This window comes from Tarenaya hassleriana, unplaced genomic scaffold (genome assembly GCF_000463585.1).
Source record: "Tarenaya hassleriana unplaced genomic scaffold, ASM46358v1 Cleome25, whole genome shotgun sequence".
Taxonomy (NCBI): domain Eukaryota; kingdom Viridiplantae; phylum Streptophyta; class Magnoliopsida; order Brassicales; family Cleomaceae; genus Tarenaya; species Tarenaya hassleriana.
The window spans coordinates 311,053-321,744 of NW_010965775.1; the positions used below are offsets into that span (position 1 = coordinate 311,053).

The following is a 10,692-nucleotide window of genomic DNA, read 5'->3' on the forward strand; positions in this document are numbered from 1 at the left end:
GGAGTTTAAAAAAAACAAACAGAGGGAAAGAGGACAAGTTACAAAAAAAAAATGGCAAGGCATTCGATCGAACGCAAGCTGAAACGCTGTGGTTTGAGGAGCACAACATAAAAACAACACGAAGTTTCCAGGAGCAATCAGCTAGATCCTTTGGAGTCGCCATCGTCATCTTCCTCAGTAGGGCCGTACAAATGCATCATGTCTTCGGCCCTTTTCTGTTCCTCCCTCCGGCGAAGCCTGCGTTCGACCCGAGCTTCGGCATCAGCCTCAACTTTCTCCATAATCTTGTCGAAGCCAGGAATCGTGCGCCGCAGCTTCTGAGCTACATCAAGGCTGAGGCTCTGGAAAATCCGGAAGAGTCTCTGCGACCAAAAAAGCAGCAGCAAAGCTCATTCATATTCACTGGAAGGGGAAGCCATGAACAAAGCTGAAACCAGAGGGAATATATCTGACCAGGAAGTCTCTATTCCATTCCTTGATGTAAGGAGGCCCAGTGGTGAAGGTACCAAGTGGCTTACGATACCACTCTCCACCATAGCTGATTTGATCCATGGCTTGCTCTATGCTTATCACTTCCCATGGCCTTAGCCCTGGTATCACTTTGGCCAGCTCTTGCCTACACTCAAACATTGAGCAAGCAAGCAAAGTACGCACACCTTAGCAACGGATGAGATAAAGAAGACTGTAAGCAAAGGATACCTGAGCTGTTTGGGAATGAATTTGTTGGGCATGTGGGGGTCAGATTCAAGAGTCGTCGTCAGTTCAGACCCACTGGCCCATAGAAAAAGAGCATGGCTGGGAGTTCTGACTCCAGGCCACACTCCACCATTGGCTTCGAGCACCGCCATGTCACGTTTCTTACTCTCTATAGCTTCTTGCTGGAGCTGCTTGTATGTTTTCGGCTCTCTCCCCTTAAGAGGAACCCATGGCGGTATGCCCTTCTGCAGTTTGTGAAGGCATGCTGTTGCTGCTGCTCCCAGCCTCACTGATAACCATTTCAGTTCATAAACCAAAAAATGAGTTGAATGAGGTGTTACTTGGGCATTATTTAAAGCTAAGAACACAAGCAAAACAGTTTTCAGTTGCTAGAGAAATCTTAGATCTTAGACGAGGTAAGGAAACAAGTGAAGCGATTCTCCCATTATTTTCAACCAAAGACTAAAAATAATTGCAGTTCACCGAGAACGGGGATGGAAAACAGACCTTCCCAAGTAGCAATGGCGGGTTCCAGGGCGTAAACCATGTGAATAGGCGCCCACTCGTCCATGTCCTCACCCCAAATGAAAGTGTCTCTATCAATTACTCCAGCCCCCCAAGCCGTCTTCAGGGTTATAAGCTCGCAAGGGCCTCTAGAACGGCCAAGCCGGTCTTTGTACCACCAACTACCAGTCTTCATGATGACTGAAAGAACATCATCATACATTCCAAACATGCCCAGAGATTTCATTAAAGAAAACCTCAATGAGTTGGAAACTCACAGAGCCATCAAACTGATTACTCGTTCAGACATGATCAATACTCAGAAAACAAACTGACTACACCTAAAAATGACATCAGTTTGAAGACAACTCTGCTGTACTCTTCCAGACAGGACAACCACGAAGCAAAAACCCTGATCACGATACAAGCTAATCTAACCGATATGGCGTTTCCAAAATCCAGAATGCGGTTAAATCACTCAATACACCATGAAAAGCACTCCAGTTAAGCAGTTTTCACCAATATTAACACGGAAATAAATCGTAGTTTCACACAAACAAACGCACTTACAGTCGTAGTAGCGCTTCTCGAGCCGCTTGTACCCGATGGCCTGAGCAACGTCGATAGGTCGACCAGGCGGGTAAGGCCGCTGTCTGAAACCCCAGAGGCCGAAGAGGAACTGCTTCATGAAATCCCAAAACTTATCATCGCTCTCTTCCTTCGTCTTTATAGCCTTCCTCGGCATGGGCCTTCCATCCAACCCCGGCACGTGCGGGACGGCGCGCCACAGCTTCTCGTCTTCGCTTCGATACGGCGTGTCGTTCTCCTCGAGCTCCATCTTGTTCATGTCGTCGGCGATCTCCTCGGCGCGAGCCAGAAACTGAACCACGGGGCTCGCTCGGAATCTTTCCCACCATTTCTCCTCCTCTTCAACCTCTTCCTGTGTCGGGTTCTCCTTCTTGTCGAAGACGGGATCTTCGTTCAGAATTTTCTCCACTTCCGGTGTGTGCCTGTAATCCGGCAAGTTCTCGCATTCCTCTAAGAACTGCTCGGCGAGTTGCATGTACGGACCAGGTTCGTCGGTCCCAGAATCGGGTTTTTTGGACCTTTTGAAAAGCTTTGGTAGCCCAATCGAAGCGAAATTCGGAGACTGCGACCTGGGGAAGAACGAGTCGGCAAGCGAGAGGAGATTAACGGAAGGAACTGGATTCGAAGGTTTCTCGAACCAGTTATGGAAGGGGTTGAAGTTCATGGACGACATTGAAGAACTCGAAGGTGCTCCAGTACCAAAAGGGTTTAGGGCTTTTGATTTTGTGTCACGAGCAGGTAGTCATCGGGTGGATGCAGAAACGTTGAAGTACGAAGTGACCCAGATATATCCGTTCTAAGCTCTTGACTTGGGAGAGAAGTATAAGACATCACGTCGTCTCTCGGTACTGTCAAAGAACTACATGCCATTTCCCATGAAACCAAACGGAGCGATAAACTACGGCTTAGCTGTAAAACGTCAATGCATTTCTCAAGGAATTTATCCCGGTACGGCCACCGGGACAAGACTTGAAAGCCGAAACCAAAAAAGAAAAAGGAGGCATGAAATAAAAAAAAAAAAAAAAAAAAAAGATTGAAGTTCCTTCAAAACGTACAAAGAAATACTTCTACAAATCAAATATTAAAATTTAATCATAAGTTATTCAAGCACACAACTCTCTATTAATTCCAGATTTAAAAAAGTTTAAATTTCATAATATAGTAAGTAGATCGACCTGTTTTCGATTAGACTAATTGGAAGATCAAATAAGCACATTTGCTGAGGGCCACCGAATCAAATATGAGCACCTTTGCTTGTTTGATGCGACCGTAGAATAAAGCATGAAATGCCCCTAAAACTTTTTGCACAACACAACATTTTCTTTTCTTCTTCACCATCATCTTCTCCAATGGCGGATCATGGCTTTTTCAGGCTCTGCCTAGCAATTTTCACCATTTTCTTCTGCCTGAAATCTCCCTGTTTGTGTCAGAAGGTTACTCTGAGTCTCTACTATGAAACTCTATGCCCTTACTGTGCAGACTTCATCGTGAACCACTTAGCCAATGTTTTCGAGAACGGCTTGATCTCTATCATTGATCTTCGTCTTGTCCCATGGGGCAACGCCCTTATCAGACCAGACCGCACCTTTGTCTGCCAGGTTTGGTTTCTTCTTGCCCACTTGTCTAGCCTTTATGTCGGAGCCTTCATTGCCCAACCCAACCCATCTGCATGATATATGAGATTATGAGCTGAAATATGGTTTGCATTTGCATGTTTGCAATTTATACTACTTGGATTAGCTTCAGTTATAGCCAACCGCCAACCGTCAACCGCCAACCGCCAACCGCTAAACACAACCATTTATCATGCTGTTCATTCCAGTGAACTACTAATCGAAAAGTAACCGAAACATTGTCCGACACCAGTTAATAGCCAAGCCCTTCAAGCAAATACACCTATTACGATCCGTTTATTTAATGATATGTGTTGCTTTTGCTTTCAGCACGGAGACTCTGAGTGTGCGCTGAATATAATACATGCATGTGCCATAAACGCATACCCTGATGTGGTAAGTCTATGCAAAATTACCAAATGTACCTGTGTTCATATACAGAGAGCAGACTATTTACCTTGAGAATCCCCCATAAGCCACGTGCGCTGACGCGAATTCGCACCTGCAGGAGAAGCATTTCCCGTTTATCTACTGCGCTGAACGGCTAGCCCTGGAGAACAGGCTCAACGAATGGGTTAATTGTTTAGATATGGCTGGATTGAGCAGAGCACTAATTGACTGTTACACAAATGGATACGGAAATCTGGTAAATAAAGTTCCTTTTTTTCATTTGCTTTCGGGTATACTCATGTAAACATACTAAACTGGAAGCTTCCACTACAACGCACAGATGGAACAGAGATATGCTGAAGAAACCTCTGAACTTAAACCACCTCATCAGTTTGTACCATGGGTGGTGATGAATAATCAACCACTTCAAAAGGTCGGTCCTTTAAATTACCTGATCAATCAGTAATCAATTTTCCCGGATGTTATATTCATTCTTGGTATTACATACAGGATTACCAGAACTTTATGATGTATGTGTGCAAAGCTTATGGAGGGAACCAAGTACCAGAAGTTTGCAGTATCTTAAACAGTTCCACAGAGATGCTAAGGAGGAACTTTAACAGTTCAGTGGAGAAACTAGGCGACAACCACCTAGTTTGCTACGCTACTGACCGAGAATTGGGTTCAAAATCTCCCTAAGACATTCAATAATATTGTAATGTTTGGAATTGGAGAAACTGCTTACCAGTAAAAGTCTGCTCCTTTGGGCATCTTATTGCCATTTCCGCGTCTGTAAACCTGAAACTGGACTTACAACAATCTGCACAGGACGATTACTCTGGAAGCTTTCTTTTTCAACAGCCAATAGTTAGGTGAAGGTTCTGGAGATTTTGGAAGCTACAAATGTAAAGACATGAGTGAAAAAAAAAAAAAAAGCTACAGCATTCATTTCAGCAGAGAATATTTACAGAAGATAAAAAGTGTTACACAAACAGAAGAAATTTCATCATCAGATTACACGAGAGACCAGGTTCTTGCCTTCCCATAAAGGCAAATGTCACTCAAACTACACAGAACATAGATTGTTACATCTAAGTAGTGGTGGACGAAAGGGGTCTTGGATGTCAACCAGATTGATGTCAGAGACTCGGACCAAGGTTTCAGGCAAGAACAAGAATGAGCAGATTCGTATATCAAACCAATGAACTGAACGCAAAAAGAAACCGCAATCTATTGTTTGTATACAATGTTCCAGACACAGTTACATGCTTCATAGGCAGTCATCTTGGTTTGATCAAACTCAAACTTCTCGATTACCGTTTTATCCCGATCAACCATGTCTGTTGTAGACTCGAGTCAAGGAAATAGCACAACATCGATTACCAACAGAAAGCATGGAATAAGATTTAACATTAAAAATAAACAAAATAGAGGGAAGTTCAATAGGATACTGCCTGAGATTTTCGATGGGTCGTCCAAGTTTGGAATGACTTTTGTCACAGAAGCATACATGGAAAGCATTTTCCTGCGGATAAAGAGAAGACAATAATCAGAAAATCATCCAGCACAAACTTACAGTGTTCAGAACTATCTCACACGCATGTGTGATAACTTTTATAAAACAAAACTCTCTTATTACAACATAAATATACAACACCAACATAATTTAGACACATCTTTCACTCACAATTGATCCTCTTTGATCCTTTCAGAGAGATCTTCATAGTCTCTATGCTTTGAACGAAAAAGGACATTTTTCTACAACATAGTTCCTATCATATATATAGACACTTAGAAAACTGATACAAAACTACACGATAACTTCTGTCTAAAACCAATTCTTCAACTTCCCTACTTTCCATAACTTCCGTAAACCACCGCTTCCACTTTCTTTATTGTGTTTTTAGACTTGAACCAATAATAAAAAACCAACAATGTGAAAGAAGCACGAACCGACATGACATGATATGACAACAGACAGCGAGGGAAGAGAAGAAAGAATAGGGTTTGTGGGTCTTACTCTGCTCTCATGCCAACTTGCTCTTTTCTCTTTAAAGCAAGTCTCTGTTCTTCGACCAGAGCTCTTTGGCCGTTTAGATCATTGATTTCGTCTGCAATGGTTGTGTTGAAATAAACCAAACGACAAGGAAGATATCATATCACTGAACCAGCAGGCAGCAGGAAATGAAAATTGTACGCAGAAAGATTATACATATCTAAGCTCCTCCTTAAGCAGGCGTTCCCGCTCCAGCTCTTCATCTAGCTCTTTCTGAATACGCTCGAGTTCATAGTCAGACACAATACCAGAATTCGTATCCTCTGTCTTTTTCTTGCAAGCGTCGAGTTTTTTCTGACAATCTGAGCAAACACCGAAATTTGCTACTCGATTTATGCATTAACAAGCCGATATCATTGACCCGTCAACTTCCCACAAAAAATAAAAATCGATACCACTTTCTCTCGGAGTTCTATGTGTTTCCGAGAAAACCAGAAACCTGACCTTCGATAGATCTCTGAATCTCGCTGAAATCTTCGTCGCAAGAGAATTGGATGGCTTTCAAATGCTCGAAACTTTGCGCCAAGACATCAAATCCCTTCTTGTCACGCAAAACTTTGATTAGGTCGTCCCCGTACGAAAGCAACTCCTCGAGATCGCATTTTTGTGACGGGTCCCACATCTCAGACGCGGGAAGAAGATCAGTCCCCTATCTGCTGCAAAACCCTCGGAATTTCAGATTACCATAGGCTCGAATTCGAAATCAAACCAGAAACAAGGTAAAACCCAATCTTTCCGAAAGAACGAGGGACCTAGTTCGTTGTCTTACCCTTTGACACGAAGTAACGAAGAATATTCAAGAACAAGCGAAGGAACAAAACTGAGAGAGAGAGAGGGGGGAAAGAATTTTGAAGCAGAGATTTCCGGATTTCAGGGGAATTGCAATCTGATATAAAGAGGAGCATACAATTGGGCCCAGTCTATGTTGGGCTTTTTGTTTAGGCCCATAACTGAAGCCCATGTTATTGGCCTCGTATTGATTTTTCACCTTAAATGTTGTGGAATTTTGCCTTTGAATTATTGAAATCAGATGTATGAAAAGTAACCTTCTCCGGTGATATGGGATGATCCCAGAGCTTGGTCACCCTCGACCTTACCAGAAAAATAAAAACGTTTTTTAATAAGATAAAAACATCAGACCTTTTTTTTACCAATAATTGGACATGTGTTGTTTACAAGTCAAACAGAGAAGACAGGTTGAGATAGAACTTTTTATTACGTTGCCAGACGTAATAAATTAAAATTAAGCACGGTCTTCCAGGAATCTGGGATCTCAAAGTAAATGCAATAATCTACTGCTCATCAGTGATGGAAAAAACTATCAATCATTGTTTTAACTAACGAACTCAAAAGGCTGCAAAATTAATGCGACCCGTAGAAATGGTCAAAGTCAATGCAGTGACTGCGTTCTACAGTTTGATTTGTTATTTTGTATATTAGACGGTCGAAGTAATTATATACACGTGTGATTTTGTTTATTTTTTTTTATCTATGTGTGATTTGTCGTGAATTAATCTGTATTATAAAAGGGGAAATTTGGGTATTTCCATTATATAGTAATCCCCAAAGCCATATTACCTCCACGACCGCGTGTGGTCAATGCCCGTTTGGAGGTATTCCAAATGAAACGCAGCCTCAGCACATCTCTCTCTCTCTCTCCGTGTAAGCCAAGGAACTTCTTCGCATCCCACCAGTTGACTTTGACATTGTTTTCTTCTTCTTCTTCTTCATCTTCAAGCTTCAGTCTTAAATATTACCATAACCCGACCTGCGTTCCAAGAAGCGCGTTTGAAACTGAAATCTTCATACACATCTTCCTCCTCTGATCCGTTCTTTGCTAGTTAACTTCAGTTCCGACGCCTTATTACACATCATGTGCTGTTGTATTAATATCTGATAATCACTCCTGTCTAGTCTCCCTCCCCTGCCTTAAGAGCAATCAAACATCGCTGCAACCTTGATTCAAATGTCAGGAACCTTCATGGGTTCTGCAGAATCCATGGGTTTTTTACTCGTGTTCTTCTCTTTCCTACTCTTAAACGTCTCAGAAAACCTCGTTCGTGCTCAGAGAACAACACCAGCGGAGACCAAGTTCGCTTTCCGGGGATTCAAAGGCAACGAAACGGTAATTCAGAGAGAAGGAGCCTCCCGTATCGAAAGCGATGGCCTTCTCAGACTCACCGACCAGTCAAAAAATGTCACCGGAACGGCGTTTTACCGACAGCCCGTGAGATTGCTCTCCAACGCCACGGTCAGTTCCTTCAGCACTTCTTTCGTCTTTGCCATAATCCACTCCGGCTCCGACAACGGCGGGTTTGGCTTCACCTTCACGCTATCTCCGACCTCCAATCGTCCTGGCGCTGAATCCGGACAGTACCTGGGGCTTCTGAGCAGGTCCAACAATGGAGACCGATCGAATCACGTTTTCGCTGTGGAATTCGATACGGTGCAAGGTTTCAAGGATGGAAACGACAGTAATGGCAACCACGTCGGTCTGAACTTCAACAATCTCTCGTCGGAAGTCCAAGCAGCAGTCATATATTACGATGGCCCTGATCGGCAAGAGGATTTCCAGCTCCAAAGCGGCGATCCCATCCGAGCCGACATACACTACGACGGACCCACCACAACGCTCAACGTCACCGTTTATCCCTGGAAACCGGATTTCAAAAAACCCAGCCAGCCCTTGATCTCCCGACAGGTTCCAAAATTGTTGGAGATCGTTCAAGAAGAAATGTTTGTCGGGTTCACCGCCTCCACCGGAGAGCAGTCGAGCGCTCATTACGTGATGGGTTGGAGTTTCTCGAGCGGCGGAGAACCGGCGGAGGAGCTCGACCTCTCGGATCTCCCTCCGCCGCCGAAGAAAAACGCGAACAAAAGAGGATACAATCGTCAGGTGATTGCTCTGATCGCAGCTTTATCGGGCGTGACATTGATATTTCTGGTCTTACTCTTCATCTTCGTCATGTACAAGAAGCGCATTCAACAAGAGGAGATTCTAGAAGATTGGGAGATCGATCATCCCCACAGATTCAGATACAAAGACCTCTTCGCTGCGACGAAAGGGTTCAGAGAGGGCGAGATCATCGGCGTCGGAGGATTCGGAACCGTTTACCGAGGAACCCTACCATCGTCCACAACCGATTCGGTCGCGGTGAAGAAGATAACTCCGAACAGCATGCAAGGTGTTCGAGAATTTGTCGCAGAGATCGAGAGCTTAGGAAAGCTACGGCACAAGAATCTGGTGAATCTCCAAGGGTGGTGCAAACACAAGACCGATCTTCTGTTGATTTACGATTATATCCCCAATGGCAGCCTCGATTCGCTGCTGTACAAGAAACCCAGAGAAAACGGCGTCGTCTTGAAGTGGGACGCGCGTTTCCGGATCGCGAAAGGAATCGCGTCGGGGCTGTTGTATCTCCACGAGGAATGGGAACAGGTCGTGGTTCACAGAGACGTGAAATCGAGCAATGTCCTCATCGACTCCGAGATGAACCCTAGATTGGGCGATTTCGGCCTCGCTCGCCTCTATGAACGAGGAACGCTGTCGCACACCACGAACGTTGTCGGGACAATCGGGTACATCGCGCCGGAGCTCGCTCGCAACGGCAGGGCATCGACGGCGTCGGACGTTTTCGCGTTTGGCGTTCTGCTTCTGGAGATCGTCTGCGGGAGAAAACCCACGGATTCTGAAAACTTCTTCGTCGCCGAGTGGGCTATGGAGCTTTACGAGAGCGGAAAGATTCTCCGAGCCGTCGATCGGAGACTCGGATCGGAGTTCTCCGTCGAAGAAGCGAGATTGTCTCTCGTTGTCGGCTTGCAGTGTTGCCATCAGAAGCCCGCATTCCGACCACCGATGAGGAAGGTGCTGAGGTATCTGAACGGCGACGAGGATGTTCCAAATGTGGATGGCAACTGGTTTTTCTCAGACTCCTCGAGAGACGAATTCGGACCGAAACTAATGGGGTATGTTTCTTCGGACATGGTCGCGAGCTCTTACACTTCTTCCTCTATCACAAGAGTTTCTTCCGATTCCATAGTCACTGGTAGATAGCTTCAACAGATTTCTAAACTTAAATCCATTTCTATGAATCTCGTTGCATCGCATTCATAAAAATCCTGTCTATAGACATATACGTAATGCAAAACACTGATTGATTTGATCCTCCTCCAATATCAGCATTCCCAACATCACGTTATCGTAATATATCTTTCTCTTTAAACCCCGTTTTTATTCACCTAATTCTTGAATCTTACGTTGAATACATAATTACATCCCAAAAAATAATCATGAAACATAAATCTGTATGGATTTTCTACAGATATACGCATACGTTTGCCGTTCCGTTTGCGGAATAAATGGATATGAAAAGACACTAATGCTTTTCAGTCGGATTAATACATAAATAGATATATCCATTATATATGATCGTTGGAGCATCCATTTTTTTAATTAGTTCATCTTGATTCCCTTTTGAAAGTTTATTTTTTTATATACTAGATAAGACCCGCGCGATGCGCGGTTTATTATTTTCGTTTGTTAATATAAATTATTTTATTTTTTATAATATAGTATTGATATGAATATAACAAAAATTGATATATATATATATATATAAATACATTAATATACATATACACAGATATATACACATAAACTAATCTATATATACATATATACACATATATATACATATATATATTACATATACATACATATAACAAATACATACAAACATACATATAAAAAAATTTTAAATTAAAAAGAAATATAAAATGATACATACATACACATATACATACAAATAAGTAAAAATAGAAATATATTCATATATATATATATAT

The 10,692-nt window shown here is 43.0% G+C and overlaps 4 protein-coding genes across 5 annotated transcripts; 2 read left to right on the forward strand and 2 right to left on the reverse strand.

The window, feature by feature from the left end:
- Positions 1-6: 6 nt before the first annotated feature.
- On the reverse strand, positions 7-2,681 carry LOC104816184 (protein TIC 56, chloroplastic). The gene is made up of 5 exons (XM_010544884.2): positions 1,771-2,681; positions 1,204-1,401; positions 700-985; positions 454-616; positions 7-362 (listed from the first exon to the last, which is right to left on the reverse strand). Exons 1-5 carry the CDS (start codon positions 2,459-2,461, stop codon positions 138-140), a joined length of 1,563 nt encoding a protein of 520 aa, XP_010543186.1. The 5' UTR covers positions 2,462-2,681; the 3' UTR covers positions 7-137.
- Positions 2,682-2,914: 233 nt separating this feature from the next.
- Positions 2,915-6,712, reverse strand: LOC104816187. 2 transcript variants are annotated; one of them, XM_010544887.1, is made up of 8 exons: positions 6,617-6,712; positions 6,292-6,500; positions 6,008-6,149; positions 5,812-5,913; positions 5,243-5,316; positions 4,537-5,131; positions 3,859-3,951; positions 2,915-3,453 (listed from the first exon to the last, which is right to left on the reverse strand). In XM_010544887.1, exons 2-6 carry the CDS (start codon positions 6,467-6,469, stop codon positions 5,022-5,024), a joined length of 606 nt encoding a protein of 201 aa, XP_010543189.1. In that variant the 5' UTR covers positions 6,470-6,500; positions 6,617-6,712; the 3' UTR covers positions 2,915-3,453; positions 3,859-3,951; positions 4,537-5,021. The 2 variants fall into 2 exon arrangements, with proteins under 2 accessions (XP_010543189.1, XP_010543188.1); XM_010544886.1 differs by having other exon boundaries at positions 6,292-6,503.
- Positions 3,050-4,649, forward strand: LOC104816185 (gamma-interferon-inducible lysosomal thiol reductase). Its single transcript, XM_010544885.2, has 5 exons — positions 3,050-3,386; positions 3,732-3,797; positions 3,910-4,047; positions 4,132-4,224; positions 4,302-4,649. Exons 1-5 carry the CDS (start codon positions 3,075-3,077, stop codon positions 4,488-4,490), a joined length of 798 nt encoding a protein of 265 aa, XP_010543187.1. The 5' UTR covers positions 3,050-3,074; the 3' UTR covers positions 4,491-4,649.
- Positions 6,713-7,415: 703 nt separating the features above from the next.
- Positions 7,416-10,295, forward strand: LOC104816188 (lectin-domain containing receptor kinase VI.3-like). The gene has a single exon (XM_010544888.1). The coding sequence runs from the start codon at positions 7,814-7,816 to the stop codon at positions 9,899-9,901; it is 2,088 nt and encodes a 695-aa protein (XP_010543190.1). The 5' UTR covers positions 7,416-7,813; the 3' UTR covers positions 9,902-10,295.
- Positions 10,296-10,692: the final 397 nt, after the last annotated feature.

Excerpts from the sequence above, each read along its gene's own strand:
- LOC104816184 (XM_010544884.2), bottom strand. The coding sequence starts at position 2,461 with ATGTCGTCCATGAACTTCAACCCCTTCCATAACTGGTTCGAGAAACCT. Across the intron at positions 1,402-1,770 it reads CGAGAAGCGCTACTACGACT|TCATCATGAAGACTGGTAGT; the intron begins GTAAGTGCGTTT and ends ATGTTCTTTCAG. Across the intron at positions 986-1,203 it reads CGCCATTGCTACTTGGGAAG|TGAGGCTGGGAGCAGCAGCA; the intron begins GTCTGTTTTCCA and ends AATGGTTATCAG.
- LOC104816185 (XM_010544885.2), top strand. The coding sequence starts at position 3,075 with ATGCCCCTAAAACTTTTTGCACAACACAACATTTTCTTTTCTTCTTCA. Across the intron at positions 3,387-3,731 it reads ACCGCACCTTTGTCTGCCAG|CACGGAGACTCTGAGTGTGC; the intron begins GTTTGGTTTCTT and ends TTTTGCTTTCAG. Across the intron at positions 3,798-3,909 it reads TAAACGCATACCCTGATGTG|GAGAAGCATTTCCCGTTTAT; the intron begins GTAAGTCTATGC and ends TCGCACCTGCAG.
- LOC104816187 (XM_010544887.1), bottom strand. The coding sequence starts at position 6,469 with ATGTGGGACCCGTCACAAAAATGCGATCTCGAGGAGTTGCTTTCGTAC. Across the intron at positions 6,150-6,291 it reads GATTCAGAGATCTATCGAAG|ATTGTCAGAAAAAACTCGAC; the intron begins GTCAGGTTTCTG and ends GTGTTTGCTCAG. Across the intron at positions 5,914-6,007 it reads CTGCTTAAGGAGGAGCTTAG|AACCATTGCAGACGAAATCA; the intron begins ATATGTATAATC and ends TTATTTCAACAC.
- LOC104816188 (XM_010544888.1), top strand. The coding sequence starts at position 7,814 with ATGTCAGGAACCTTCATGGGTTCTGCAGAATCCATGGGTTTTTTACTC.